This window comes from Buteo buteo, chromosome 18 (assembly GCF_964188355.1).
Source record: "Buteo buteo chromosome 18, bButBut1.hap1.1, whole genome shotgun sequence".
Lineage (NCBI taxonomy): Eukaryota > Metazoa > Chordata > Aves > Accipitriformes > Accipitridae > Buteo > Buteo buteo.
In genome coordinates, this window is record NC_134188.1 from 10,408,642 (window position 1) to 10,435,072 (window position 26,431).

Below are 26,431 nucleotides of genomic sequence, written 5' to 3' on the forward strand. Positions count from 1 at the left end.
ATAGTGTGGGTTTACTGAGCAGCCTTAGTGGGGTTGCTAGCAAGTTGAAGAGTGGTGTGGGGAAAACACATACGTACAACTAGAGGCTCGGTCTTCACGTGGCCCTGGCTGCACTGGCATGGTTTTGTCTTCCTCTGTCCCTAGTGTGGGGCATGCCAAAGGTAACGTGATCAGTGCCGGCTGTGATGGTGGCTGGGAAAGGCTGGGCTTCCTTTACCGTGTGATAACGGCGCAGCTGCCTTCTCTCGGTAAAGATCCTCGGGGGGGGGCGGTCCCACCAGCGGCTTGCTCCCGCCCGCCGGGACGGGGGGGCGGAGCGCCGCCGTGACGGAGCGGCGGGGGCGGGCGGGCTGCCTGCCTGCCTGCCTGCCTGCCCCAACATGGCCGCCTCCAGCCAGGTAACGTGCTGCGCCGGCCGGGCCCAGGGCCGCAGCGCCCGCATCGCCCGGCTCCTGGCTCGGGGAGGGAGAGCAGGCGGGGCACCTTGGGGGCGGCGGGAGCGCGGACGGCCCCTGCCGAGGGCTTTCCTCCCCGCCGCGCCGCCGTGTGCGGGGGAGCCGAGCCCGCGGCGGCCTGGCCCTGGCCCTGGCCCTGCCTCAGTCAGGGCGAGGTGGTGTGAGGGGACACACGGCCAAGTCAACCCCTGCGTCTGCCTCAGCTTTTGCAGCCCCCGCGCAATGTTTACTTAGGGCAGAACAGCATGCGCACATCCCTGTTGTTACTCCTGTTACCGTTATTATTTTTAAGGAGTGCCCAGAGCCCATGGACTTGAGGGGTGCCGGTGGGCGGTTGAAGTGCTGGCTGTCACGGGCAGGGTTGGGGTGGGGATAGCTGCAGGCGTGTTCTGGTGCCTTCAGGCGTGTTTGCCCAATACTGGAACTCTTAAATCTCCCCATCAGGGCTTCATAATTTCGTTTTTTTCCACGAGTTTGGATGTCTGTGTGTCTGTACAGATTTATGCTTACGTGTGTGCGGCACAAAACCAAGCCAAAACGGAATAATAAACTGCCAAACTTGATAACTGAGCGTGGTGCTCCCTCTGCTGATAGCTGCCGTTTAGCTCCATTCCAGTAACAATTCACTTTCAGTTTCAGAAGTAGCTTCTACTGCAAATAATGTTCCCCCATTACATTAAAGCTTTACATTAACCTTTGTAGTAATTTCAGGCCAATTATGTGGCCTGCTATAACCTCAGCTAGCATTGCAAGGGGAGACTGTTTCAGTGTATTTTCAGGAGCTACTTTTTTTCATACTTCTGAATGGAGGTAATAACAGTAATGAATAATCCACTGCTGCATGTTTTTTCTTCTATAGTCATGTTGGCCTTTGTAAAAGGGCATGTGGGATGCTACCAAATAAAGTTTTCCACTTCTATACAGTTGAGTGTGATTCCTTAACTCGGAAATCAAGGCAGACTGTTAGTTTCTGTGCCTGCAGAACTGAGCCTTGGGTAATGATGCAACAGACAAGGCAGAGAGTTTAGGCCCAGTTCAGACAGAGACCAAGGGAAGGTTCTGCTGTCTCAGCAATGCAGGTAGTGCTGTTTGAGGTTCCTTCAGGAGCTAGAGGCATCTGGCTGATGCTGGCAAGCATGACATAGCACATAGGGAAGGTATTCAGTTTCTTGAGCAGCAGGTGAAAGGCCAGGCAGTGTAGGGTAGGGCATCTCTGCCATTTTTTAGGCAGCTGAGTCACACCTTATCTGTCCTTTGTTCTGTTGTGTAGTTCAGATGTTATGAAGGGATGGAAAGTAGTCTTTCAAATTCATTTTCTGTGCTAGTTTGCCAGATATTGGCCCATGACTTCTTGGCTTCTGTGTGGAGAATGTGGGAGTTTGTGAGGACCTGACTAAATTCAGGGCTGCTTTCCCCTGAGATCAGATGGAGTCTTCCAGTGTGCAGAGATGTAGATGTTATGGGAGAGGCCTGAGCCTTTCAGTTCAATATCCTGTTCTTCAGGCTGGATCTGTTCTGCAGAGGCTGCATGACAGTGCTCTGACTGGTATGTATGGGTGATGTACATAGCCTCCATGCTTTTCCATCTGAACCAGATTTGCATGGTTCCAAAGAGTTAACCCATCACATATTTTTACTCTCTTTCTGTAAACCCACCTCACCAAATCAAAGAGGAGTCTCTCCTATACTTTCCTGTGAAGTAATTTGAGACTGCTTGACCGCCTCCCCAGAATATAAGAACCTGCACGAGTGGTCTGTAAAGCTATTTGCCTCTTCACCTGCATATGGCAAAGTTGGACCAGATTTGTTAATTGCACAGTTTGGTCATTGTGAGCTTGCTGAATGAGCCTGCAAATGAGATTAATCCTGGTAAAGGTAGCCTATTAGATGCACTTAAGGGAATGTACTTGATGTAAACTTTTCATGCCTGTCTTCGTGAGACATTTTTATTTTTCCCTCTTGGGTACCTTTGCTTCCATTTATCTTTTGTTAGGGTTTTGTGTGTGTGTGTGTGTCTCACTGTGCTTTTTTTGTCTAAGCCAGTTTGAGATTTCTTGATCATTATTTAACTAATGAAGGTTAAGAAGATTGTTCCTCTCTGTGTCTTTAACCCTTTTGGGGGATTAAGTGAAGAATCCTCAATAAGAAAACTCTTTTGAATTTTTGTCTTTAGAAGCAAGTGTGGTTTTGTCAAAGAATGAACTGTGGCCTGTGTGCAGGTCTGCCATCAAGAAGGGAAAATGTTTATTTAAGAAAGTACCAAGAGATTCAGGAATGGAAGGGAGAAAATTGGAGTATAAAATATGCAAAAAGCCCTTAGTGCGCCCTGTTGCTTTGAAGGGAAATGGGAGACAGTTGCTAACAAATCTGTAATAAAAATAATTTTACATAAATGAAGATTGGCTCTATAACCCATTGATCTTTTCAGCCTCTACGCTTTATGTTTCTGAAGTCACATGAAATAATTATTTCAGTAGTCTCCTCCTTTTTCTGAAACTGTGCCCTGTTAGAGTTTTGTCAGTTGTGAGATTTCCTTCTCATACATTTTGCCTCCACTGCATGTTAACATGGTTATGCTTGAATTAGCTCTAAGTAAGAGACCCTAGGGACTGGCAAGAGTCTAGTGGTGGTAGGATGGATCTTGGTGCTGAGTAATTTATTAGTTTTTTTTGTCAGGCTCAGATGTGAATGTGATCTTTATGTGGCCAGGATATGTGTAAAAACTTGAATAATGCTGTTCGGCCAGGAGGTCAGGGTTCCAGTTGTTATGGCTGTGCATGCGTGTCGTGGTTTAACCCCAGCCAGCAACTAAGCACCATGCAACTGCTCACTGTGCCATCTCAAATTTCATAGCAGGCACCTGAAACCGTTTCAGGATAGAATCATTGGAGCCTACCTACCACGCCAGTAACTTGCTAGATTTGCTTGAAATTGTTATTGTCAATTCATTTTCTTTGGCAAGTGTTTTAATTCAAGACTGATGTAAAATCAGATTTGAGAGTGGAAGAGCAAGAGTAGGAGGAAGAACCAACAAATGGTAAGGAGTGGGAAAAGACAGAGTCTTCTTTGGCAGCATTTATTCTGCTCCTTTTTGGAGGATTAGAATCTGTTATTTCCATGGGGTGCTTTTGTCATTCTGATTCCCTTTTAAGATTTTTCTCTTTTGGTGCAATTAATAGTTATGCATTTTGATGATGGTAATGCTGCAGCAGCCTCAGGGAATACATACTTACAGTTCCTATGCAATATTATTTCTCTCTTTAATATTTTCATAACAGCTTTACTAGTATATTTGCATTTGTTTAAAAGAAAATATTTGCTAAGTCATTCAATACAAAGTTGCATCAAATACTAATAAGAAATGTTTTTTTTTACCTTTACAATTTTTCTGTGGTATATCGTCATATTATCACAACTGCGTCTGCAGTTTAGGTATTGGGAAACAGCTACACAGTCTTGCAAGCTAGAAGGTATGCAAGTGGATGACTGACTGTTGGAGCAGCTGGCACATTTAAATAAGTAAATATAGTGGTGATTGGTTTTCTTTTTTTTTTTCTTTTCTTAAAAGAACAGAAACAAAAACATTTTTTGAGGTGAAGAGAAGATGAGGTGGAAGGATTGTTATCAGATCAATGACAATAGAAGAATGGAAAAGGACAGACAACTGCAGTTGGGTTGTCCAGCTGTACTGTTAGGAGGATTTTGGGGAAAGAAGAGAAGAAACTCTTGAAATATGGCTAAGGGATTATGCTATAGGGAGAGAAAAAGAGGAAAGTAAAGTCTAGTCACATCAATGTCTGGGAGCTTTGTCATAGTCTTATGTGAGGTCTGGACTCTTCCTTTGGGTTTGAAGGAAGTGGGAAGGGAGAAGGGAAAAGAAAGTAGGCTTAGAGGGATGTAGGAAAGTACGGTATGATCTCAGTGTAGTGGTAGTCTGGAAGTGGCAAAAGATGCAACAGTGGAGGAGGCCAGTGACTGGATTCTGAAGTAACTCACTGGTAGGTAAATGCTGTGTTGCCACTAAATTAAATAGTTAATATATGTACAAAGTTTTCTGTTCCTTCTCATGACAGGAATGTGATTTGCGTGAAGTTTAGCCTTGGGAGATGTGCTAAATGAAGTGTGGAGCATCCTGGTTGCTAGTTCTTGGACATCTAAGTATTGAACACATTTTCCTACTCTCAAAAAAGCAATTTTTGTCAAATGTCATATTCACTTGGAAGTGGCAGTTAGGAAAAAGGAACCAGATGGGAACAGTTCATTTCTAACTCAAGCATTTGGTGAGGCATGAATAACTTTGAAGCTTAAGACGATACAAATCTCATGGCAGTTCCACATATATTTTTTCTCTTGTTCTGTTCTGGAGAGACTGTAGAGAGAAGGAATAACTGAAATTACTATGTGAAAACAGGAGGAGCAGGCAGGTTAAAAACTGCAAATGGATGTAGTGATATTGTGAATAAAGGAGTGAAGAGGAAGAGAAAAACTGGAAAATGAAATCTAGCATCATGGCAATCTTTATAAAGCTTTATTTTTGCAAGGGATCCACTTAATAAAAGAGAGTTTAATAACAGAACTTCAGGGATGGGGAAAACTGTGCTATTGACTGAGGAAGAACATACTTTGCAGACTCAATTTCGTCAGCCCTAAATAATTAATAAAATCTGGAATTATCTAAAGTCCTATTACTATCCTAGAGATGACATATGAGATGGGGAGGCTATCTCTCTAGAGCAGACTGAAGTATTTAATTTTTCAAGCAGGACACTTACTATGTATTGTTACTTCTGCTTCCCAGATCACCAGCATGGAAGTTAAAACCAGCAAAGGTCATTTGAAAGTCCATAAAATGAAGAAGAAGGTATTGAGGAAGCAAGTCAGAGCTCAGCATACATTGATGAGACATGAGGGCATTGAATGTATCTCCCATGCCACACAGGTGAGTGGTAGTTCTGATTTTGATGGTAGTGTGAAAATGCTTCTTATCTGTGTTCTATTATTCTCACATATGCTTTGTCTAAACTGCAGTTGTCCTCTGCAGTTCTCGAGATTGAGGGTTTTCTGTGCCTCTTTGATTTCAAAGCCGAACTGTACTTAAGCAGTTTAATATCTGTGGAGAGACTTTGATAGCCTTTGGATAAGGTGTTTCGTTTTTGTGGTTTTTTTTGTTGTTTTTTTAAAATCTGAAACAGTAGTTCCTTGGGTTGGGGAGGAGGAGGAAGCATGGGAAATGTTACCTTGTTAGAAGTAGATAAACTTTTCTTCTCTGCCTCTTCCTGATTTCTTTTCTTCTATGGCTTTCAGCTTTTGTATCTTTCTTTCCTCTGTACTTCTCTATCAAGTATAATTTGACTCGTCTAAACTCCCTGTTAAAAACATGTCTATCTTAAAAATCTTTTCCACATTGTTTTCTTCACCTAATTTGATTTAGGCTGTGGTTCTGTGGGAGTTGAACTGATTGACTGACTTGCAGCTCTTGAAAAGGGGACAACTTTCTCTTCCCTTGCACAAAATGGGGCAAGATAGGAGGGAATTCTGCTTTCTTACGATGCTCAATGAACTTTACGATAAGCCGCTTTATTCCCTAACCTAACAGAAAACTACTTGGCTTTTTGATTTGTACTTTTCTGCCACAGTAGAGAGTTACAGCAGATCAGAGGGTGACCTAGCAGATACTGGGGTAGCAAAGAGTGACAGGAACTTGTAGACAGAAAAGGAAGAAGTTAGAGTTTATAATTTCCCTCCGTCAATTGTGGGGAGAAGCTAATGGCTTGAAGCACTGTAGAGCAGTGTCATTTACTCTAGCCTTGTTCATCTTGATCCTGCAAGTTCTTCCTGTTCAACTATGGAAACATCAGTTAGATCTTTATACTTTTTTTGTAACAAAATTGGGCTTAGTCTTCACTCAGATTTCACACCATGTGGACATACGCTAAAATGACCCAGCAATCTTGTATGTATTGTAAGCTCTTTGGAGCAGGGACTGTGTTTTTCTAGTGTAGCTTGGAAATGGGTCTGTAATCCAGGACTTGTTCCCCTTGACACCGTCCCACATACCAAAATATCCATCTAAGCTGGGTCCAGCAAGATCCTTGTGAATGACAGAACATTTGAGTAAGTGATGTATGAAACAAAATCATAGTGCTAGTGATGAACTTGTGTCAAAAATACAGAAAATGCTTTCAGGCTTTGTGCAAGAGTCTGATTATATTGAAATTGTTCAGTCAGGAGAACAGGATCAGTTGCTGTACATGCTGCTGTTGTGTAGTGGTGGTCTTTGTAGATGAAGTGCCTTCATGAAGCCAGTGAAATAACTGGTTTAAGTCTCTGCATTTCCTTTACACACATGGGCTTCTCCATTACTAACATTCTAGAAAATAATAATAATTATTAATGTGGTCACCTTTGAAAAATGTGATCATGGACAGCCTGATGCAGTGCTAAGAAAAAGTGTTAGTAGAGTCATCGCAATAGGTATAATCACAGCAGTACTCACTATATAAATTATTTTTTAAATAATCCTTCTCTTCTGTTTTAAACCTAATTTTCTGTCTTTTAGAGGAGTGGAAAGCTATCATTTGAAACAATTGAACGCTTTACCAGCTGCCTTCAGAAAAGATCATAGAACATTTATAGACTTTAAGGAAAAGATTGAAAGCTTTCTGGAAAGGTATTACATGAAGTCAGTCTGAGTAAATTGTTGCTAGCTGTTTGGAGTCGCTTAAGCTCAAACAAAACTTTAAGACTGCATCTTCATTTGGTCTTAAAAAGGGACTTAAACTTCTTTCAACCACCGTGATTAGATTGAACATCTAGTTATGGCATATAGCTATTTAGATGTCAAAATAACTTGTTAATTTATTTTGAAAAGGCCTATGTATTTTCAAAGTCTATTTCTTGAATAATAGCCCTTTGAAAGGTTCTGTTTTGTTGTTTTTTCTAATACTTGACAAACCAGCAACAGTCCTCAGAAACTGCATACTCCGTGATAATTTTGGACATAAATCACTGTGAAAGTGTAGAATGAAGCATTGTGCATGAAGTAATCTGTGTTAACTACGGATGGGACATAAATCCCTTTTGTTTATAAAAACAAGAGGGAGAATTTTCAGGTAAGAGTGTTGGAGCAGAACCAGATGCTCTGTTTCTAGAGGCTGCTGCTTTTATTTGGTGATCTTGGTGTATGGGGGACATGAGGTAGGACTGGGCATATCAATCTCTATGCTTGGAGAGACTCCTTGGCAAAGATGAGAAAACCTTTCTTAAAAAGAAAAATAATAAGTCTTCAAAGGTTTTTCTGTTTGTTTTTGTTAGTGGTAATGGGTTTCTGGAAAAATTCCATTTTGGAAACCTCCAAAATTATGATTGCCAAGTGTCACTGTTTGCCTGCAGTACACTTGATGCACACATGCTGGTTCAAAGCTTAAATGCCCTTGTAATAGTAAATACATACATTAGTTGAGGAGGTATCTCTGATAGAGTTTGCAAGCCTTTCTGCCAGAATATGTGCTGGGCGAATAAAGGTTGTCTTAGCCTCATATACCAAGCTCACTGAAATGTAAATATCTTGGGTGGAATACATGAAAGCGTACTTATGGGCTTAATTTTTCTTTATAGAGCTGCTCTCTTGGTAGAGGGTTAGTTTTAAATGAACCAACAGTAATCACTAATTCTCCATTTTTTTTTTTAATTCTTCTTCAATCAGAGCCTGGTTATTGCCAATGCTGGTCTTGGTAATGGGATGAGTAGACAGCAACTGCTCAGAATAGTAGAAGAATATGGATTGGTGGAAACACTCTTAATGCCACCGAATAAACCATATTCATTTGTGAAATATGGGACAACAGAAGAAGCCAAGAAAGCCTTTGATGCCCTTAATGGAAAAGAAGTAACACTGGAAGACTTTGGCCAAAACATTGTTCTATATATTAATTTTGTGGAAAAAGGTATAATTTTTCTGCTCTCCTATATCTGACTTCCTGCAAACTGCTTCCCTTTGCTTTCACTTCCTAGGTTGTAAATACAGCTAAAAGCACACTAGTCTTTGTGAGTAGACACAGAAAATGAAAGCCAGAATCTAAGATTCAGGATGTAAAATGGTCTTTGCTCCATGTATTTCATGATAGGATACTCTAATTTGAACTCGTTTACTTGGATGCAAAAGGAAAAAGGATTTAGGTAGTTTTCAGACCATTCAATACTGCACGTGAAGGTTTTGTGATTAAGAAACTAAATTGGGACCCAGGACATCTCTGGACAGTTCACTGGATTTCTTGTGTGACCTTAGTCTTGCAAATCTCTATCTCAACTCCAAGAAGGAAAATAGGCACAATAAGATTTCTGGCTTTTTTTTTCCTCTTCTCTCCAGGCTTTTTTTGTGGCTGACTTTAAGCTATTTAGTACAAGAACTGTTGCTCTTTCTGTGAGCTTTTATGGTGTCTAGTGAAAAGGGTTCCTGGTGTTGGTCTGTACATTCTGCCAGCAAATAGCTTTTTTTTTAAGCTGTTAGGATAGCAAACAATGTCCCTACGTCACCAACATTTTGTGTTCACCTAGGTATTGCATTATACATCTCCATATTTGATTACAGATTGCTTCTCTGGACAGAGTAAATTTGGTAAATCATCACAGTTCTAGAAAATTAAAATGAAATGCAGGTAGAATCCTGAAGTGATCAGGAAATTCTTTTTACCATTATTTTGACAGGAGAATCACAAGTGGGTTTGCATTTGAACAGTGTGGGGTCTTGTTGCTCTTAGGCAGTAAAATTTTTAGAAAGTGCTTTGCATGATGCAAAACTTGGGCCTTATCCTGTTTTGTCATACCAAAAAGGGATCATTCATTCACCAGATAAGACCCCAATGAGGGCTCCATCGTATCATTAAAGTAAATATTTCTACAGCTGTACTATATTCTCATACATAGTAAATATCCCTGTAGGGAACACATGGTTTTGTTTTCTATAAACAGTGACAATATTCTCTTTTTCTATACACCTTAGTTTTCTGGCAGAATGCTGTTCCTACAAGCTTGCCTCCAGGCCTAATGGTCATTGAAAAGGTTATTTCTCCAGAGGAGGAAAGGAGGATGTTGGAAAGTATTGACTGGATAGGAGATGAAGATACTCAAAATGGTGGGCAAAACCATAAAATGTAGACCTTCCATATTTTCATGCTGTTTTTTTCCTACAGTTTAAGTTTACAAGAAGTCTACATCTTGGTAGATGTATTGTTTGAAATTATTATTTGTTCTTAGTATTTTAGAAATTGTGTCTTATATTACAAGTGATAAGTTCCTGGGGGCAAGTGGTCTGAATTGATATTCTGGTATGGATTTACTGGAATAATATTCCTGCATCCAGAAACAACTAAACTCTTTAAGTGTCTTATGCCAAGCACAAGACTGTTCTGGGAAGGTTACCCTTGTAATTTGATGTCTGAGGAGCTGTGTCTTCTCCTAAATCAAAAAGAAGTCAGTGAGACACACATTCCAGATGCTTTTGTGCTTTCACTTGAACTCCATGGAGTTAACTCTCTTAATAAATGAATTGTTCTTGGAATTCTCTTCAAAGTTTCTGCGTAAAGTTTGTTCCTTGGAACAACACAAAGGGTTATATTGACCTTAGCCAACATGTAACTTGGTGATTGGTGAAAGTGAAGGATCCTGCTATATCCATAGGATGTTAATCAAGTGCAAGTTCACAGATCAGGACAAGAATAAAGAAGCATTAAACATGGCTCAAGAAAATTGGTACTCTCCGCTTCTTACATATACAAAAACACCATCAGTTTGACTCAAACACCAGTGAATATGATGCTTGATGAAATACAAAAGGTCATAAGGGAGGAGTGTGTGCCATGAAGGACAAGGGTTTTACATTGTTTTAACTGTTAATTAAAGAATGTTTCTGTTTAACAGGTCAGATGGAATAGGGGAGCATAGCAAATTGCCTATACTGTTTTATGTAGTCTAATCTTTAAACTTGTGTGTTTTTACAGCCCAGAAGACTTTAAAGCATAGAAGAGTAAAACATTTTGGATATGAGTTTTGCTATGATAACAACAATGTTAATAAAGACAAACCTTTACCTGGAGGTGAGATCTTGCCTATTAAATCATACTTATGTTGCATTGATGTTTGAACCACTGTATAAAGCCTTTAAGCCTTACTGAGATAGGGATGTGAGATCCTAATTAAAGGAGAGGTGAGATCCTAATAAAAGGAGAGCCTTCACTGTATCTTAAGCACACACTGAACAGTGCTTTTAAATGAGATCCATTCCAAATTATTGCAAGTGCTTGAAGCTTGTTTTGCAATCACTTGCAGCCAGGAATTGCTGCCCTTTGTTGAGGTCCAGTCAAATAAGGTTTTGGTTAATTGTCATTCTTTTTTAGCTTTTGTTTCATAAAACAATTATGTGTTACAAATTACATATTCTTTGTTTGGGAGTTGTACCGTATACTGTTATGTATATTTAACTCGACTAGCTTGAGGCTTGCTGGATGCACACCAAAATAAATTTTCCTTTGGACTGAAAGCAATTTTACAAAGGCTTGAATAACTCTTATTTGGAGTTGAGAGCTGTGAGTCAGAGCAAAGTGAGTGAGTCATCTTACAGTCTTAGATTTAAAAATGGTAAAATAGGGGAGTTAACACCCAAGTTTTATAGGAATTTTAAGGTGATGCATGTGTACTGGGGTGGATTTAGCTTCCAACAGAAGGATTCTGGTTACATTGTGATTTTAACAGTGAAGCTATATAATCATAAAAGCATTGATATTTCGGCTGCTCTCTAGTCTCACAGCTAGACTATTTTGTGTGAGAAAAGCATAAACACTTCATTAGAGGAGAACAATTAAAAAATAAAAATCAATAGATTCATGGAAGGGCTGTTACTGACATGTTTGTGAGTGTTACCTCCAACAGAATTTTACAGTAAAGTCCTCAGGTAAACTAGCAAACCGAAGATTCAGTGGAAGCCTGTAACTTTCATTCCTGTTTCAAGACCAGTTTAACTTCAGCATGTTTTTTTGGTGATATTTAATCTAATTCAGTAACAGATTTTTAGGGGGTAAATTTTTTAGAAAGCTCTCTGCACAACTTCTGACTTTATGTATAATAATTTTGCTTCTTGACTGCAACTCTTTTACCGTAGTTGGTGGAAACTTTGCCTCTGATTTGATATGCTTTTATTTACGTGTAGAGATAGGGCACTTTGCATTTGTAAGGAGTGATCTGCTTCTGAATGCAGAGGCTTTGGAGGAATGGCCTTTCTAATGTTGAGGTGTTAAAAATACATCGACCTTGCAGATCAGGCCTCCAATTCTGATGTGTGTGTTACAGCAAATGCAGAGTGATCATTATTAAAGATGGACTTGCATATCTATGAAGCTGTTTCTATGTATTTTGTCCAGTTATTATGTTTATTGTAAAAAGAAAGGATAAAAATTTAAAAAGCTATCCTGTCTTGCTTACAGTTTTGTTTTGTATAACTAGGTCTTCCTGAAATTTGTGACCTGTTCTTGGAGAAGTGCTTGAAGCAGGGTTATATCAAACATAAACCTGATCAACTGACTGTAAATCAGTATGAACCTGGACAAGGTAAGTTTATTTGTCCTTCAAAAATTTTGAGCTCTTTACCTTACATTGTGGTTTAACCCTGGTAGGCAACTAAGCACCATACTTGCTTACTCCCCCCCATTGGGATAGGGGAGAGAACTGGAAAGATAAAAGTGAGAAAACTCATGGGCTGACATGAAGACAGTTTAATAAGTTTAAAAAAAAAAAAAACAAAAAAAAAACCCCAAACCCCCCAAAAAACCCCAAAACAAAACAAACAAATGATGTAAAAAAAAACCAAACCCAAACAGCTGCTCACTACCAGCCAACCAATGCCCAACCAGTCCCTGAATAATGGCATTCCTGGTAAACTTCAGCCCTAGTTTTATTGCTGAGCATGATGTCATATGGTATGGAATATCCCTTTGGTTGATGTCCCAGCTTTGTCTCCTTCCAACTTTTCTTGTGCCTCCCCGGCTGACTTGCTGGCAGGGAAGCGTGAGAACTGGAAATTACCTTGATGCTGTGTAACTAAAACATGCCTGTATTATCAACACTGCTTTGATCACAAATCCAAAACATAGCCCATACTAGTTACTGTGAAGAAAATTAACTCTATCCCAGCCAAACGAGTACAACTTAACTGAAAATCAGAAGACAGTAGCATCTAAATGTGACATGGTGTAGGGACAGGATTTAAGCACCTGCTTAAGTGTATTTCCTCTATGACCAGAAAGACTTCATACTTATTTCTGAACCTGGGAGCTTCTGTTTAGAAGTACAGTTTTTGATACCACTATTATGGACATTGATGGTGTTTCAGAGTCCAAGGCTGTAGCATGGAAACTAACTGTAAAAAGACACAGGAATAAATAGTCATACTTGATTTTGTAGTCAAGTGCATTTTTTCACTTCAAACTCTTCTTGCTCCCTGTAATGTGCATACAGTCTCCAGGAAACCTCTTGCTGTTAGTACATGTAATGTAATGTTAGTATATGTGATATATGGACTCTTAAGTATGATCCAGGCAGTGTTCCCTTATCTGAGGAATAAGAAACTCCTCTGCTTCTGTAATCTTTCCCAAACTGGAGACATCCGAAGAGAAATTTGCTTCTAATCACAACTCTAGGGAATAAATCAATTGCTGTGCTTTTTGCTAAGGTCAATCATCAAGGCTAAATATCTGGCTTGTTTTCTAGAGTGGATATCTCATTTGTCCATAGAAGAAAGGACAACAGCCTTTTTTTTTTTTTCTACTTTTTTCCCCAGAATTAATGTCTGACAGCTAATGCATTATCTGCCAAACAAGGGTCTGAAAAGCTGATCCTATTTGTTTCTGTATCTGACAATCTGTTAAACTGGTACAGTAATGTACTTCTGGCTGGGACATCAGAGGAGATTAGTTAGAATTGTAAATTTCTATCAAGAATAGAAGCAGAGTTTTTTTAAAAAAAACAAACCCAGAGAAAAATACCTTTTCTTAAGTGCAAATTGTTAGGATATGAATGAGCAGAGAGTGCCGTCAGATTAATACCTTTAGTATGTGTGTTCCGAGCCAGATTGTCGCTGGACGTTTCACTTGAGATTTTAAGAAGTGACTGATGACTTTGGGTATCTAAGCTGTAGGGGCCACACTTAAGACACATTAAATGAATTCCTTTTTGAGGGCACTTTTTTCATTCAGGGTTCTAATAGTGTGTAAAGTTGTAGATTTATACCTGAAAGTTACCATCCACTTTTGAATGCTTAGGTGACTGTCTCTTACTATGTGCTGCATATATGGTATATAAACAGCAGGTAGGTAGGTTGGTGTGGTCTTGATTGAATTGTCTGGGTGATGCTGAAGAGATCAGTCAACATTCTCCTGTTGCGCGGTGAATTGTACTGACTTCAGTGTGCATCTGAAGGCAGAGTTGCAGTGCTTTATACTGAGGCAAATTTATGATAAGCAAACACAAACAGATGTGTGTCCTTGGTTTTCAATTTGTAAAAGGGAACTAGGCCTTAAGCCTCATTGTTTCTAAGGCTATTCATATCAGATGTATAACTAGTGATTAGAGATTGTTTTAGATGTGATTAATAGAATGCAGGTACTTATAAAACAATATGCATAAGTTGCTTATTTGTCCCTTGTGTAGCCCTCACCATGGCTGGCTTAAAACCCAGTCAAGCTGAATCAACAGAAAAAGGATCATACATCTTAGACCTAAGACATAAGAATAGGTAAGAGTAAGTGATTAACTTTAGAGTAAGATGAATTAATAAAACAACCTGAGAGATTCTCAGAAATTCAAAGGTGATCTTTGATGTGTAAGAAGATAAGTGACTGTGGTGACCGGAGACCTTCTGCCTATGACCACTAACTTCAGAAGAACCAGGACAAGACAATAAGAATCAGTGGAGACAGGAAAATGCATTGGACTTTTGAAACCACTGGAGAACAGAGAAGTGAGAGTTCATGGAAGAACACCTAGAACTTCTTTTGACAAATCATCAATTGCATATTGTTTGGTAAAATCATATAGGTGTTTTTGAGTTACCTTTTACCATTCACTGTGGTGGTGGCCCAACTCTGAGTTGTTAACAAAGCAAACCTAGGGAAACCCATGACTGAAAATTCTTTAACACAAGTCTTGCTGATTTTTCTATCAGATTAAATGTTGACCTCATAAAACATTTGTATTGCTTTCACTGAACCTAATGGAATTCAGAATATTACATCTGGAGGTAGAATCTGGCATATAATAAGGATACTTTATAGGGCTGACTGACAGTGTTAGGAAAAAATGTTTTCAGCTCAGGAATTTGATAGTGTCCAAAATTAACATAGGTAGAGTTTTTAATAAGCAAATATAACTGTTTTGGTTTGGGTCACATAAGAGTTACTCTATCTGTCTGTGCCTGCTATGGTGTCAAAGGAATGCATAGTTGCAGTTCTCCCAAGCTATCTGCTGACCTTGCTCTGCTGCTGACTACAGTTCCCCACCATGTGGTGAGATCTTTCTGTGGCATGCAAACTGCTGTTTCAGTGCTTGGTGTTAAAATGTGTGGCATGAGCTGCAGGAAATGGCAGTTTCTTTCCAATTAGCAGATCTGAAATAAAAAAAAAAATTAAAAATTGCTGTCCCTTTGACAATTCTCAACTGTGTGTGTCTACTCATACACATGCCAACAGATGTACTACCCAAGGGTTGGCCTAGCAATGGTGTGTGGAGTTCTCCTGGGAACTGCAAAGCAGTGCCTGCATTTATGGTAGTAGGTCCTAAGCACCTGAGACCCTTAGCACAGTCATTTGCTTAGCAATAGAGGGCATATTTGGGATGATTCCTTCTCTGTGAAGAAAGTGAGGGAGAAATACATTATCACAGATGAACTAAGGCCCAAAATCACCTAACGTAGCATAACTGCTAGTGCTAACTGCTAAACTGCCTAAGAGGAGAAGATAGTGATTTCAGGTGCTCTCTGCAGCAAGGAGAGCAATTTGGTGTCTTCAGAGGGTGAGTGGGGCCTTTGGGTGCCCTGAACTGTCTTGTAGATATTTCCACTGATGATACAGGACACTTGTGTAACTGTGTGCATGTAATCTGGGCATGTAAATCGGACAATTGTCCTGAATTCTTTTGGAAGGCAACTCCCTCATTTATGATTTTGTTTTTTTCAACTGTACATCCCAGCTTTCTATATGGACATCATAGAAACAGAGCTTGCTAATAGAGATAGAATTCTATTATTATACTGACTTTTCTGTTTTTTTCTTATGCAGGAATTCCTCCTCATATTGATACACATTCTGCTTTTGAGGATAAAATAATCTCTCTCAGTTTAGGAGCTGAGGTAAACTTCATGTTTGTATGTGTTTTGATGATGCTTTACTGAGAGGTTTCATTTTTATATTGTTTAATACAAGTTAATTTGATTTTCCATGGTGTCTGTTCACAGTCATCTGAGTTTAATATCAAGCATGTAAGGTAATGTGATATGCTAATTAAATAAGTAACTGCAATGAGATGTCACTGGAAGATTTGCCAGTGATATCAGTGATACCCTATTTTTAAATCTTAGCATCCAGTTCTCCATCGACCTTCCTTCATTTTGTATTCATCTTAGAAAGCGTATCACTCCTGTTTATGTTGCTACTTCCATTTTTCCCTGTGTCATCCCCTGTTCCCTCTGGTCTGCATAAGCCTGCCATTATTTTTATATTCGGTACATCTACAGTAGGCTAATGTAGATGTATTACCTGTAGAAGGTCCAGTCAAAGTCCGAACCCTACTGAGATAGTTGTGGTGCAGGCAGAGATAGACTCTCATCTCAGCAGCATCCAACATATGCAGATGATGTAGAGAAAGAGTGGGAAGGGAAGTGGAAGAACAGTTGACTAGCATGAAGTCATGCAACATATCAAAAGTAGAGCTGAAAACAGTCCATATCATCTAGTCTCAGTGCTCTGATTAGTGTCTTTACTTTTACTCTATTTGGATTCATCTGCTGCATCTGTGCCCATCCAAGTTTTACAAATTTAGTGTTACCTTCTCTCCCTTAAGCACTACTGCAGCAAGTCTTGGCTACTTGGCCTTCTCTATTGGGTTTGCGTGGCAAGGTTTTGGTAGCAGGGGGCTACAGGGGTGCCTTGTGAGAAGCTGCTAGAAGCGTCCCCCCATGTCTGATAGAGTCAATACCAGCCAGCTCCAAGTTGGACCCACTGCTGGCCAAGGCTGAGCCCATCAGTAACAGTGGTAGTGCCTCTGGGATAACAGATTTAAGAAGGGGAAAAAAAACCAACCTGCACAACAGCAACTGCTGCTGGAGAGATGAGTGAGAATATGAGAGAAACAACCCTGCAGACACCCAGGTCAGTGAAGAAGGAGGGGGAGGAGATGCTCCATGCGCTGGAGCAGATTCCCCTGCAGCCTGTGGGGAAGACCATGGTGAGGCAGGCTGTCCCCCTGCAGCCCATGGAGGTCCACAGTGGAGCAGATATCCACCAGCAGCCCATGGAGGACCCCATGCCAGAGCAGGTGGTTGCCTGAAGGAGGCTGTGACCCCATGGGAAGCCCGTGCTGGAGCAGGCTCCTGGCGGACCCTGTGGCCCTGTGGAGAGAGGAGCCCACACTGGAGCAAGCTTTCTGGCAGGACTTGTGACCCCGCAGGGGACCTGCGCTGGAGCAGTGTGCTCCTGAAGGACTGCACACCATGGAAAGGACCCATGCTGGAGCAGTTTGTGAAGAACTGCAGCCTGTGGGAATGACTCATGTTGGAGAAGTTCATGAAGGACTGTACCCTGTGGGAGGGACACCATGCTGGAGCAGGGAAAGAGTGTGAGGAGTCCTCACTCTGAGGAGGAAGGAGCAGCAGAGACCACATGTGATGAACTGACTGCAACCCCCTGTCATGAAATGGAGTGGTTTGGACCGCTTAAAGAATCACTTCCAATGGTATTAGTAAAAGAAAAATTATTTAATAAGAATTTATACAAAAGTGTGACTTCACAGAATGCGATGGCAAGGTTCACTCTATTACTTAATACATGGATGAAACGTACACGGGAAAATTAAGTTAGAATCAGACTAAAAGTAGGTATACAGAGACCAAAAATGCAATAGGGTAAAAGAGAAATATACAAAGAAAAATGGAGTTAGAATTAATTTCTTGTGATTTTGTACAGAGATCGGGAATGTAAAAACGGAAGGGAGACCCTCCTGTTGAGTCACGAGGTTCAGAGAAGACCCACTTGTTTTCTAAACTCCTGTCAGAGTCTAGGTGCGGCTGGATCAACTCCTAGTCCCAGACTTGGTCAACGGTTTATATCTAAATGGATGATGAGTGTAATAACAGCCTGAGAGTCATTCAGTTGAATAAAGTTCATGACAGTAATTTAAGTATAGATTTGAAAAATGTTAACTTGTAATATACTTGCTATAGTGTATTCAGGTTAGTACACATATATGCATAAAGGCACTAAGAGATACATAAGCAAGTAAAAGAGGTATACCTGTTAAAAATTCCCCTTGAGTTCAGTGAAAATATTCATGTCAAATGCTTTGGCATCTTTCTCAACAGGTGAAGGGTCAAGCCTCAAGGAGCAAAGAGTATCAGCCCAAGTCTTATTGGCTTTCGGTGACAGACCTCCGGTCTTCACAAACTTAAAAGTTTGTGAGCTCTGAGAGGCGTCTCGCTGAGAAGGAGATGCAGCCTGCTGCAGTCCAGGAGAGCTGAAAGGGTCTCACTTAGTACTGCTGTTTTGAATCTTTATTCTGGGCTTTGGCATCGACTTCCTCTTTTCTTACAAGTTGTGTAGTGAATGTGGAGCTCCTGGGACGAGGGGTGAGTCTAAGGAAGGATCACTTTTTCATTAACATGTGTGGCAGTGGCACATGTGTGTTCTTGGTTGCTTGAAAATGCTGTGTCAGTGTTGCCAGTCCTCTCAGCCTGACCATGGATGTATTTGTCCACCACTCACAAAAGCATCCACTCTAGAGAGGAACATCTGGGATTGGTTGTGAGGGTGGTATGCACAGTGGCAGTAGAGTTCTTACTACTTTTGGAATGTCCCAGTCTAGGGGCTACTTCCTCATGTGGCTTCTGCACTTAGCCTTGTCTCGGAGATCATGTATTCTCTTCTGTTCAACTGCAGTGTTGTCTGTAATAGTGTCAACACCTCCATGCTAGGTAGCACGTGGGAACATCCATTTCTCTGATGCAGTTCCTCTAGGAGAAGGGCTCTAATTGATCTTCTGTGCAGTTTATCCATCCTAAGTTTAATTTTTCTAATACATGCTGAGCATTCAGAGCAGCACAGCAACAGCAGATGATCCCAACTTACAGCTCTTCCTATGTTGATCTTGTAAATAAAAAAAAAGTTAGTTTACTTTATAAAAACTATATTGGTGCTGTCATTTCACATATTCTGCCTCAGTCTGCAGGCCCAGGCTTTCTTACCCTTTCAGTTTCAATTAAAAGACTGACTCTGGCACAAATGCTCTGTTACATCATTGATGAGGCACCATAGGCAGTGCATTCCTATATGATTATATTACAGCACACCTTTGTTATGGTCTCAGAGATGGGCAAAAGCAGAATGATTTTAATCACCTGAGAAGCACAAGCCTTTCTGGGAAGTGGTAACTGCCTGGAGCATTATGATGCTGTTAAAACTTGGAATGTGTACATTTCAATCAGGGAAACAGCCAGACTTGGGCCATTTGTAGGTATTTCAGGCATAAGCATTGGATACAGTCTGTTAGTTAGCTCCTAAGTTTCAGTGCCTTTTCATAATGGGCCATTAATAGGCTTTTCAGGTGCAGACAATCAAAGCACATGTGTAGTAAAACAGGCCAGTGGCCCATGAAATGCTGCATTATTTAATGGCTTTTCTTTCTGGTACTTTTACAACTTTTAATGATTTCTTTAATGTGTTTTTGTGCACTTAGCTCTTAATCTGATTCTAAAATGTAAGTATCAGTTGCAGTAATATGTGAGTTAGCTATTTTAGGAGTGAAGCCCCCTACTCTATTCCCATTAAAGCTTACCATGTACAAAATTTACACACACTGATAATAAATAATTGGAGTTGCGTATACAGCAGCAAACTTTAGTAATGTATCTTCTTCTCACTATAGCGTGATGTTATGGGTTTTTTTTTCACCTGAACAGATTAGGCTGCAATATAATGGAAAACATACATAAACAAAGTTGTATGTCTTGTCCTCTCTTTATTCTCCTAAACAGTAAATGCATACATTTAAATAAAAAGTGCCATAAAGAAATAACCTTCCAACCCAACTGGTTCTGTATCCTATTTCAGAAGTTGGCTAACCAGACACTTCAGAGGAAGAAAAGAAAGCAGGATACCTCATATAGTTTGTTCTTATGCTAAGTCATGAAAGAACTTTTCTTTTGATTGTCTGTGCGCTTGTTGTGGTTTAACCCCAGCTGGCAACTAAGCACTACACAGCTGCTTGCTCACTCCTCCCTGCCCCCAGTGAGATGGGGGAGAGAATCAGAAGGGAAAAAAAAAAAAAGTAAAACTCGTGGACTGAGAGAAAGATAGTTTAATAGGACAGAAAAGGAAGGGAAAATAATAATAATAATAGAATATACAAAACAAGTGATGCACAATACAATTGCTCACTGCCCGCTGACTGATGCCTAGCCAATCCCTGAGCTGTGGTGGCCCCTGGCCAACTGCCCCCAGTTTGTATACTGGGCATGATGTCATATGGTATGGAATATCCCTTTGGCTCAGTTGGGTCAGCTGTGCTTGCTGTGTCCCCTCTCAGCTTCTTGTGCCCTCCCAGCCTCTGCTGGCAGGGCAGTTTGAGAAGCTAAGTCCTTGACTTAGTATAAACACTACTTAGCAAGAACTAAAACATCAGTGTGTTATCAACTTTATTGTCATCCTAAATCTAAAACACAGCACTATACCAACTACTAGGAAGAAAATTAACTTTATTCCAGCTGAAACCAGGACACTTGCCCTTCCAGGATTTGAGTTAGGCAGATTCTAGTAACTAATAACTAAGGTAAATGCTTTGGCTTATGAAAAAGAAGTCTGTGGCAGAGCAGGGGACTAAACACAAGTGCCTTCCTAGCCTAGTGCCTTAGTTATCAGCATAGCTTCTTAAACTTCTTATGTTATCTTCACAGAACCACAGAATTGTTTAGATTGGAAGGGACCTCTTGAGGTCTCTGCTCGAGCAGGGTCAGCTAATGCAGGTTGTCCAAGACTGTGTCCAGTTGTGTTTTGAATATCTCTGCAGATGGAGACTACAGAACTTCTCTGGGCAACCTGTTGTGGTGTTTGACCTCTGTCACAGTAAAAAACCCCTGTTTTATTGTGTTTAGGTGGAGTCACATGGGTTTTAAATTGTGCCCATTGTCTCTTGTCCTGTTTGTGGACACTACTAGGAAGAGTCTGGCTCACTCTTCTTCATTCCCTCCCATCAGGTATTTCTACACATTGATAACAGCCATCTTAACTGAGCCTGAGCCATCTCTTCTCCAAGCTGATTGGTACCAGCTCTCTCAGCATCTCCTCATATAAAGATATGCCTTAATCATCTTCATGGCCCTGTGCTGGACTTGCTCCAGTAAGTCCATATCTTTCTTGTAGTGGGAGGCCCAGTCCCAGCGCTGGACACAGTACTCTAGATGCATCCTCACCAGTGCTGAGTAGAGAGGAAGGATCATCTCCTTTGACCTGCTGGCAGTGCTCTTCCTAATGTAACTGAGGAGACTGTTGGCCTTTTTTTCTGCAAGAATACGTTCATGGCTCATGTTCAACTTCTTGTCCACCAGGACCCCAAGGTCCTTTTTGACAAAGCTGCTTTCTAGCTGATAACCCCCCCTGCATGTAGTGATGCATGGGGTTATTCCTGACACAGTGCAGGACATTGCACTCCCCTTGTCGAGCTTCATGAGGTTCATGTTGGCACCAGTTGTCCAGCCTGTCCAGGTCCCTCTGAATGGTGGCACAACCATCTGGTATATCAGCCACTCATCCCAATTTTGCATTGTCTGTAAACTTGCTGAGGGTGCGTGCTGCCCCATCATTCAGGTCATTAATGAAGATGTTAAACAGCATTAGCCTCTGTATCAACCCCTAGAGTACTCCACTAGTGACATGTCTCCAGCTGCACTTTGTGCTACCACCATTTTCAGTGATACCTTGCAACTTAAATTGCGTTATTGAAAATCAGTCTTTTCATCAATGGCGAATGACTTTATCCAGTAACAATATGCTTTGTACTATTTTGTTAGAGGAATTATTGTAAGTTTAATTTGTTTGTGCAAACTTGATTTATGTTGAAAAAGGGATAGTTTTTAGCCTGTGGTATATATGTTCATTTTAAATATGAACAGACAATCTTGAGAAGAAAATAAGGGCATGATTCTTTACAACACTGCATTTGTCTTGCACCAGATAACCCATGGCAATCCAAGTTCTTACACTTGTATGAAATGAGGTGGAAATGTAGGTATGAGAGTCTCTTCCCATGTTCAGTCACATGGAACAGCTTTGTCAAGAGGCACAGAGAAACCAAGTGGCTCAATTTTGTTCTAGTTGGTGCAAAATATTGTGTTTTGGGGAGTTTACAAGACAGATTAAACTTGATTTGAAGGAGAAGAATCTCACTATTACTTTGTACTTCTGCCTAGCTTATAAAAAACATTAAATAGTTTGAGGGCAAAGCAGCGATACGTCTTGTACCTTAATACTCCAGGAAAAGTGAGGGTCTCAGCCCAATCACTTCTCTGTTTTTGACCCATTTCTTTGGCATCTCCTGGGAAACTGCAGAATAAAGTGAGACTTCCAGAATGTCCTGTGGGCTTGTAATGGCATTTTATAAATCGCTACATTCACCCTTTCTTTATAGGAGCTGATACACTGAAAATGTTAATGAATATCAGTTTCAATGTTGTGTTACTGAATACAACTTTCTTCAATTCAGAAGTTGTCATAGTAGGAGAAGAAAGGCAATGGGGTAAATGTAGTTCAGAGTGATTTTTATTAAGCTTAATGGCAAACCATATGTCCTGTGTCCATGAATTTGAACAAAGTACTGCAAAACAGGGAACAGTCCTTTCTGTTGAGAATTTTCTGTTTTTATTTGAGTTAGGTGTTATTTTCAGTGCCTCCATTTGGTGTCTCTAAAGATACGTAATTTTACAGTACTTCATCTTAGGAACCTGGCCAAGTTTGCAGCTGTCTCAAAAAATCCTACTTAAAGCCTGTGCCAGATTTCCTTTTGTAGGTTTGCAGCAGGAGCTTGATCAATATTGAGATTTCTGTTTTTCAGCTTTTCCTAATTTGCCATTTTACATGCTGTCATGTAAGCCTTGATTCATTAGAATTTGAGAAATACAGAGGTAGCATTTCTATAATGAGCTAGGTAGTGTTATGAGTGTATCCAACCCAGGAAAGAATTTTCACTTCCTGGCTGCATATCTTACCCCCACTAGACACCCTGCAGTCCCTCCTCATCAGCTCTGCCCCGTTTTGTCCAAGACTGCTGTGGGATACCCACTGCCCCATGCCAGAGGGTGAAGTGCAGTCATAGTTTTCCTGAAGGGTGCGTTGTGTTGGCATCATACTATGATTTATGTTGTTCTGTCCCATTTTCCTAATATCCAGCCCTGATGTGGAAGCCCCAGGCTTGTCATTGTCTTCTCCTTAGCTTCTGCTTTTCCTTCTTGAGTGCCTTACTCTGCTTCCTATCCCTGTGCCTTGGCCTGGCAGAAGGCTGGGATAAACACTGAGAACTGCTGTGACACGCTGGCTAGGACCCTGACCTAATGTCTGTGAAAGGGAAGCTTCAGGGTTTTGAGTCAGATCTGTGGCTCAGGGTTAAACAGTGGGGCTGTGTGTGGATCATCCTTGACCTCTGCCTAACTTCTGTTCATCTGAACACATATTCATCATGTCTTAGCTTGCAGATATTAAGTGCCTTGATCTGTAAAGAAAAGATGTGACTCTTTTAAGCCTTGAAAGCAGAGCAATGTTAGAAAGAAAAACTCCACCAGACCTTTTGAAATATGTGACTAATGGTTGTTCTAGAACTGATAGAATGAGGTATGCTGCTATTACTCATCTCTCAGGCTGGTAATTGACCATTTTTCCAACACTTTTGCTTCTTATCTGTTCTATTTCTAATCTGTCTTGGTTAATAAACAGAAACCTGTAGTTGTTATAGCAGCAGCTGTTTCTGTAATAGCTGCTTGAGAGAATACCAGAAACCTTTAGAAAGTCTAGATTGTACCCAGCCTTTGACAGTTAGCACCCGTTTTGTGTCTTGTATGAGCTCTAACAAGGTAGGCAGGCACTGGATATTGTTGTGTTAACTTTGTGGTCCCAATCTTATTTTGCTTATCTTGGTTAGTTGCTGATTTAGTTTAATTTATTGTTTATACTTACATTGCTTTATTTTTCTTTTAAGGGAAGGCAGAGAGCATCTTACCTACTTAAAGAGTTACTCTGGTAGTGGCTACACCAAAGTTTTTTCTCTGTCCCTGCTAGCAGCATGATTGTAGTAGGTGAGAGTGGAGTAATAGCGATCAATATTTAAAGAGAGATTGGATTTGCAGAACCAAAATGTCTCTTAACCTAAATGGAAGGCATTAATTTTAATCACTACAACCTAATGCTGAGTTCAGAAGTTTGTTCAAGTGAGTCTGGTGGGATTCCTGAAGCTCGATAGTGTGCTTTTCAGATCTGTAAGACACGTTTCTTGAGCTGTACCCTTCTTACAGTTATGGATTACATCAGTTCTTGAGAGTAGTAATTTGCAGTGGTTTCTCTATCATTTAGCTGGAAACCCAAAGGGACTGTATTTATAATTGTATACCAAATTTAGTTGGTTTTTCCATTTAAACCAGTATTTCATTTTTTAAAACTACTGAAGAGCTTCTCCATGTGAAAGGTGTCCTGAGCACCACAAGTTAAATGCATCAGGCTTTGTAAATCTGTCTCTCCTGTTTGCATTTGCTCTGTATAAATGTCTTGTGTGTTTCTGTCCATGTCATATCATAATGTAGTGTCATTGAGCTTGGATCAGATACAAGGCCCGTCAAAATCAAGGGAGAACTTTCTGTTGATATAATTGGACATTGAATTGCGCCCTCTGAGATAAGCAACAAAGCCTGCAGCCCTTCATGAGAATATTTGTAATAGTCTTACTGTCTTTTTTGGGAAAGGTGAATATTCAGTAAACACACTGTTCTGAGTTTTTATTTCTGTGCTGGATGTCTCTTGCCTGTTGGCATACAGGATTCTGTTCACAGATATCAACATGTCCTGCTGATGTTTCCACCTGATCAGTTATTTTCACCTTTGTAAGGACCTTGGAAGCTCAGCTTTCATGTAAATTGTTCAGAGGAAACCTGTCCTGCAATACCTGATTGCCTCCTTCCACAGCCATGGTTGGTTGTAGGCTCTTATTTTAGCGAAAGGTAGCAACAGCAAGACACCCACTGTATGCAACTAATGCAGACAAGCGTTTTTCTTCAGGTGCTGTAGGAATCTGATAATGAATCTTGATTTGCAGTGAGATGCTAGAAGAAGAGCATTCAGACAGAATTGCCCCCAGAGCAATCATACTAGCATTATTTCTCTAGAAGCTGTGTGGCAGTAATTTGTTGAGAAACAAGACAACAGCATGGATATCTTCCCTTCTCCGCTACCTTCTCAGCTACCTCCTCAGCTACTTGGGAGGAACAAAATCAAAGCTAAGCTATGACAGAGCCTGTGTTTTAAAGTTTTGTATGTAAAAATATTCTTTTTTTTTCTCCCCTTTCATATTGGAGAGACATTATAGTTTCCAGGTGCCTCTTTGTATGAGTTGTCCCTGTGGTAAGTCTATGAGTTCTGGCATTTACTACCAGGGGGCTAATACTGGGCAAATAGCTCTGCAAAGCTCCGTTTCCTATCTCCCTTTTGTTGGATTCATACCAGCCTTCCTTCCTCTCCACAAAAGAAGGAAACTTGTCATGTACCGTGCATTTCCATAAAGCTGTTCCCCACTATGCAAGGCATAACAACTCCTAAATTGGCTAGTATCCTACTTCATTGTTGAGGAAGGAAGGGCAGCCTGTACGATTGCTGTTGGATCTCTGATCTGCAGAATATGCTGTGACTTGCTGAGATACTTCTGGGTCTGCGAGAGTGGGAAGTTGCCTTACTGCATTCTGTATAGCACTTTTATGTGTCTTGCATGTGGTCCATTATTTTGCCTGCTGTTGTGGTTTCAGCCCAGCCGGTAACAAAGGACCACGCAGCCACTCGCTCACTCCTCCTGCCCCCCTCCGGTGGGATAGGGAGGAGACAGAGGAGAGAAAAGAAAAAAAAGACCAAACACCTGGAACCTCGAGGGTTGAGATAAAGGCAGTTTATTGGGACAACACAAAGAAATTACAACAACAACAACGGTACTAGTGAAAGAGTACACAAAAAGAGTGATGCACAGTGCAACTGCTCACCACCGGGACTCGACACTCCGCCACTTTCCCCCACCGAAAGTCGAGCCCACCCCCCCGGCCCGCTCCCCATTTATATACTGAGCATGACGTGACATGGTATGGAATAGCTCCTTGGCTAGTTCAAGTCAGCTGCCCCGACTATCCCCCCCACCTCCCAGGTTCCTGTAAAAATTAACTCTATCCCAGCTGAACCCAGGACACCTGCTGAGAGGGAAGGCAAAGCTTCGGCTCCTTCTGGTTCATACCACTTTGTTTTCTTCCCAGTCACCTGATTGCTCTTTTTAGCATCCTGTGGTTTCTTGGAGTTGGTAGTGTTGAGAAAGGGATGTGGGAAGAATGTTCTCGTGGTCTCCTGAACATCTCTGGGCAGTTGCATCAGCAGTGGATCTGAGGTGAATGTGGAAAGAGACAAAAGAAATTGCAATTAGGAGGAATTTGAAAA

The 26,431-nt window shown here is 40.8% G+C and overlaps 1 protein-coding gene across 3 annotated transcripts in view; it reads left to right on the top strand.

Annotated features, from left to right (window-relative positions):
- Window positions 1–332: 332 nt before the first annotated feature.
- ALKBH8 (alkB homolog 8, tRNA methyltransferase) overlaps window positions 333–26,431 on the top strand; it is a 54,355-nt gene continuing 28,256 nt past the window's right edge. Inside the window, exons 1-7 of one of the 3 annotated variants that reach the window (XM_075049998.1) lie at window positions 333–398; window positions 5,254–5,394; window positions 8,161–8,401; window positions 9,457–9,588; window positions 10,454–10,549; window positions 11,952–12,056; window positions 15,779–15,849. In XM_075049998.1, coding sequence (XP_074906099.1) covers window positions 381–398; window positions 5,254–5,394; window positions 8,161–8,401; window positions 9,457–9,588; window positions 10,454–10,549; window positions 11,952–12,056; window positions 15,779–15,849 — 804 coding nt within the window. In that variant the 5' untranslated portion in view covers window positions 333–380. Of the gene's footprint in view, window positions 399–5,253; window positions 5,395–7,413; window positions 7,568–8,160; window positions 8,402–9,456; window positions 9,589–10,453; window positions 10,550–11,951; window positions 12,057–15,778; window positions 15,850–26,431 lie in introns of those variants that run through there. The other 2 variants (XM_075050000.1, XM_075049999.1) reach the window with 2 other exon arrangements.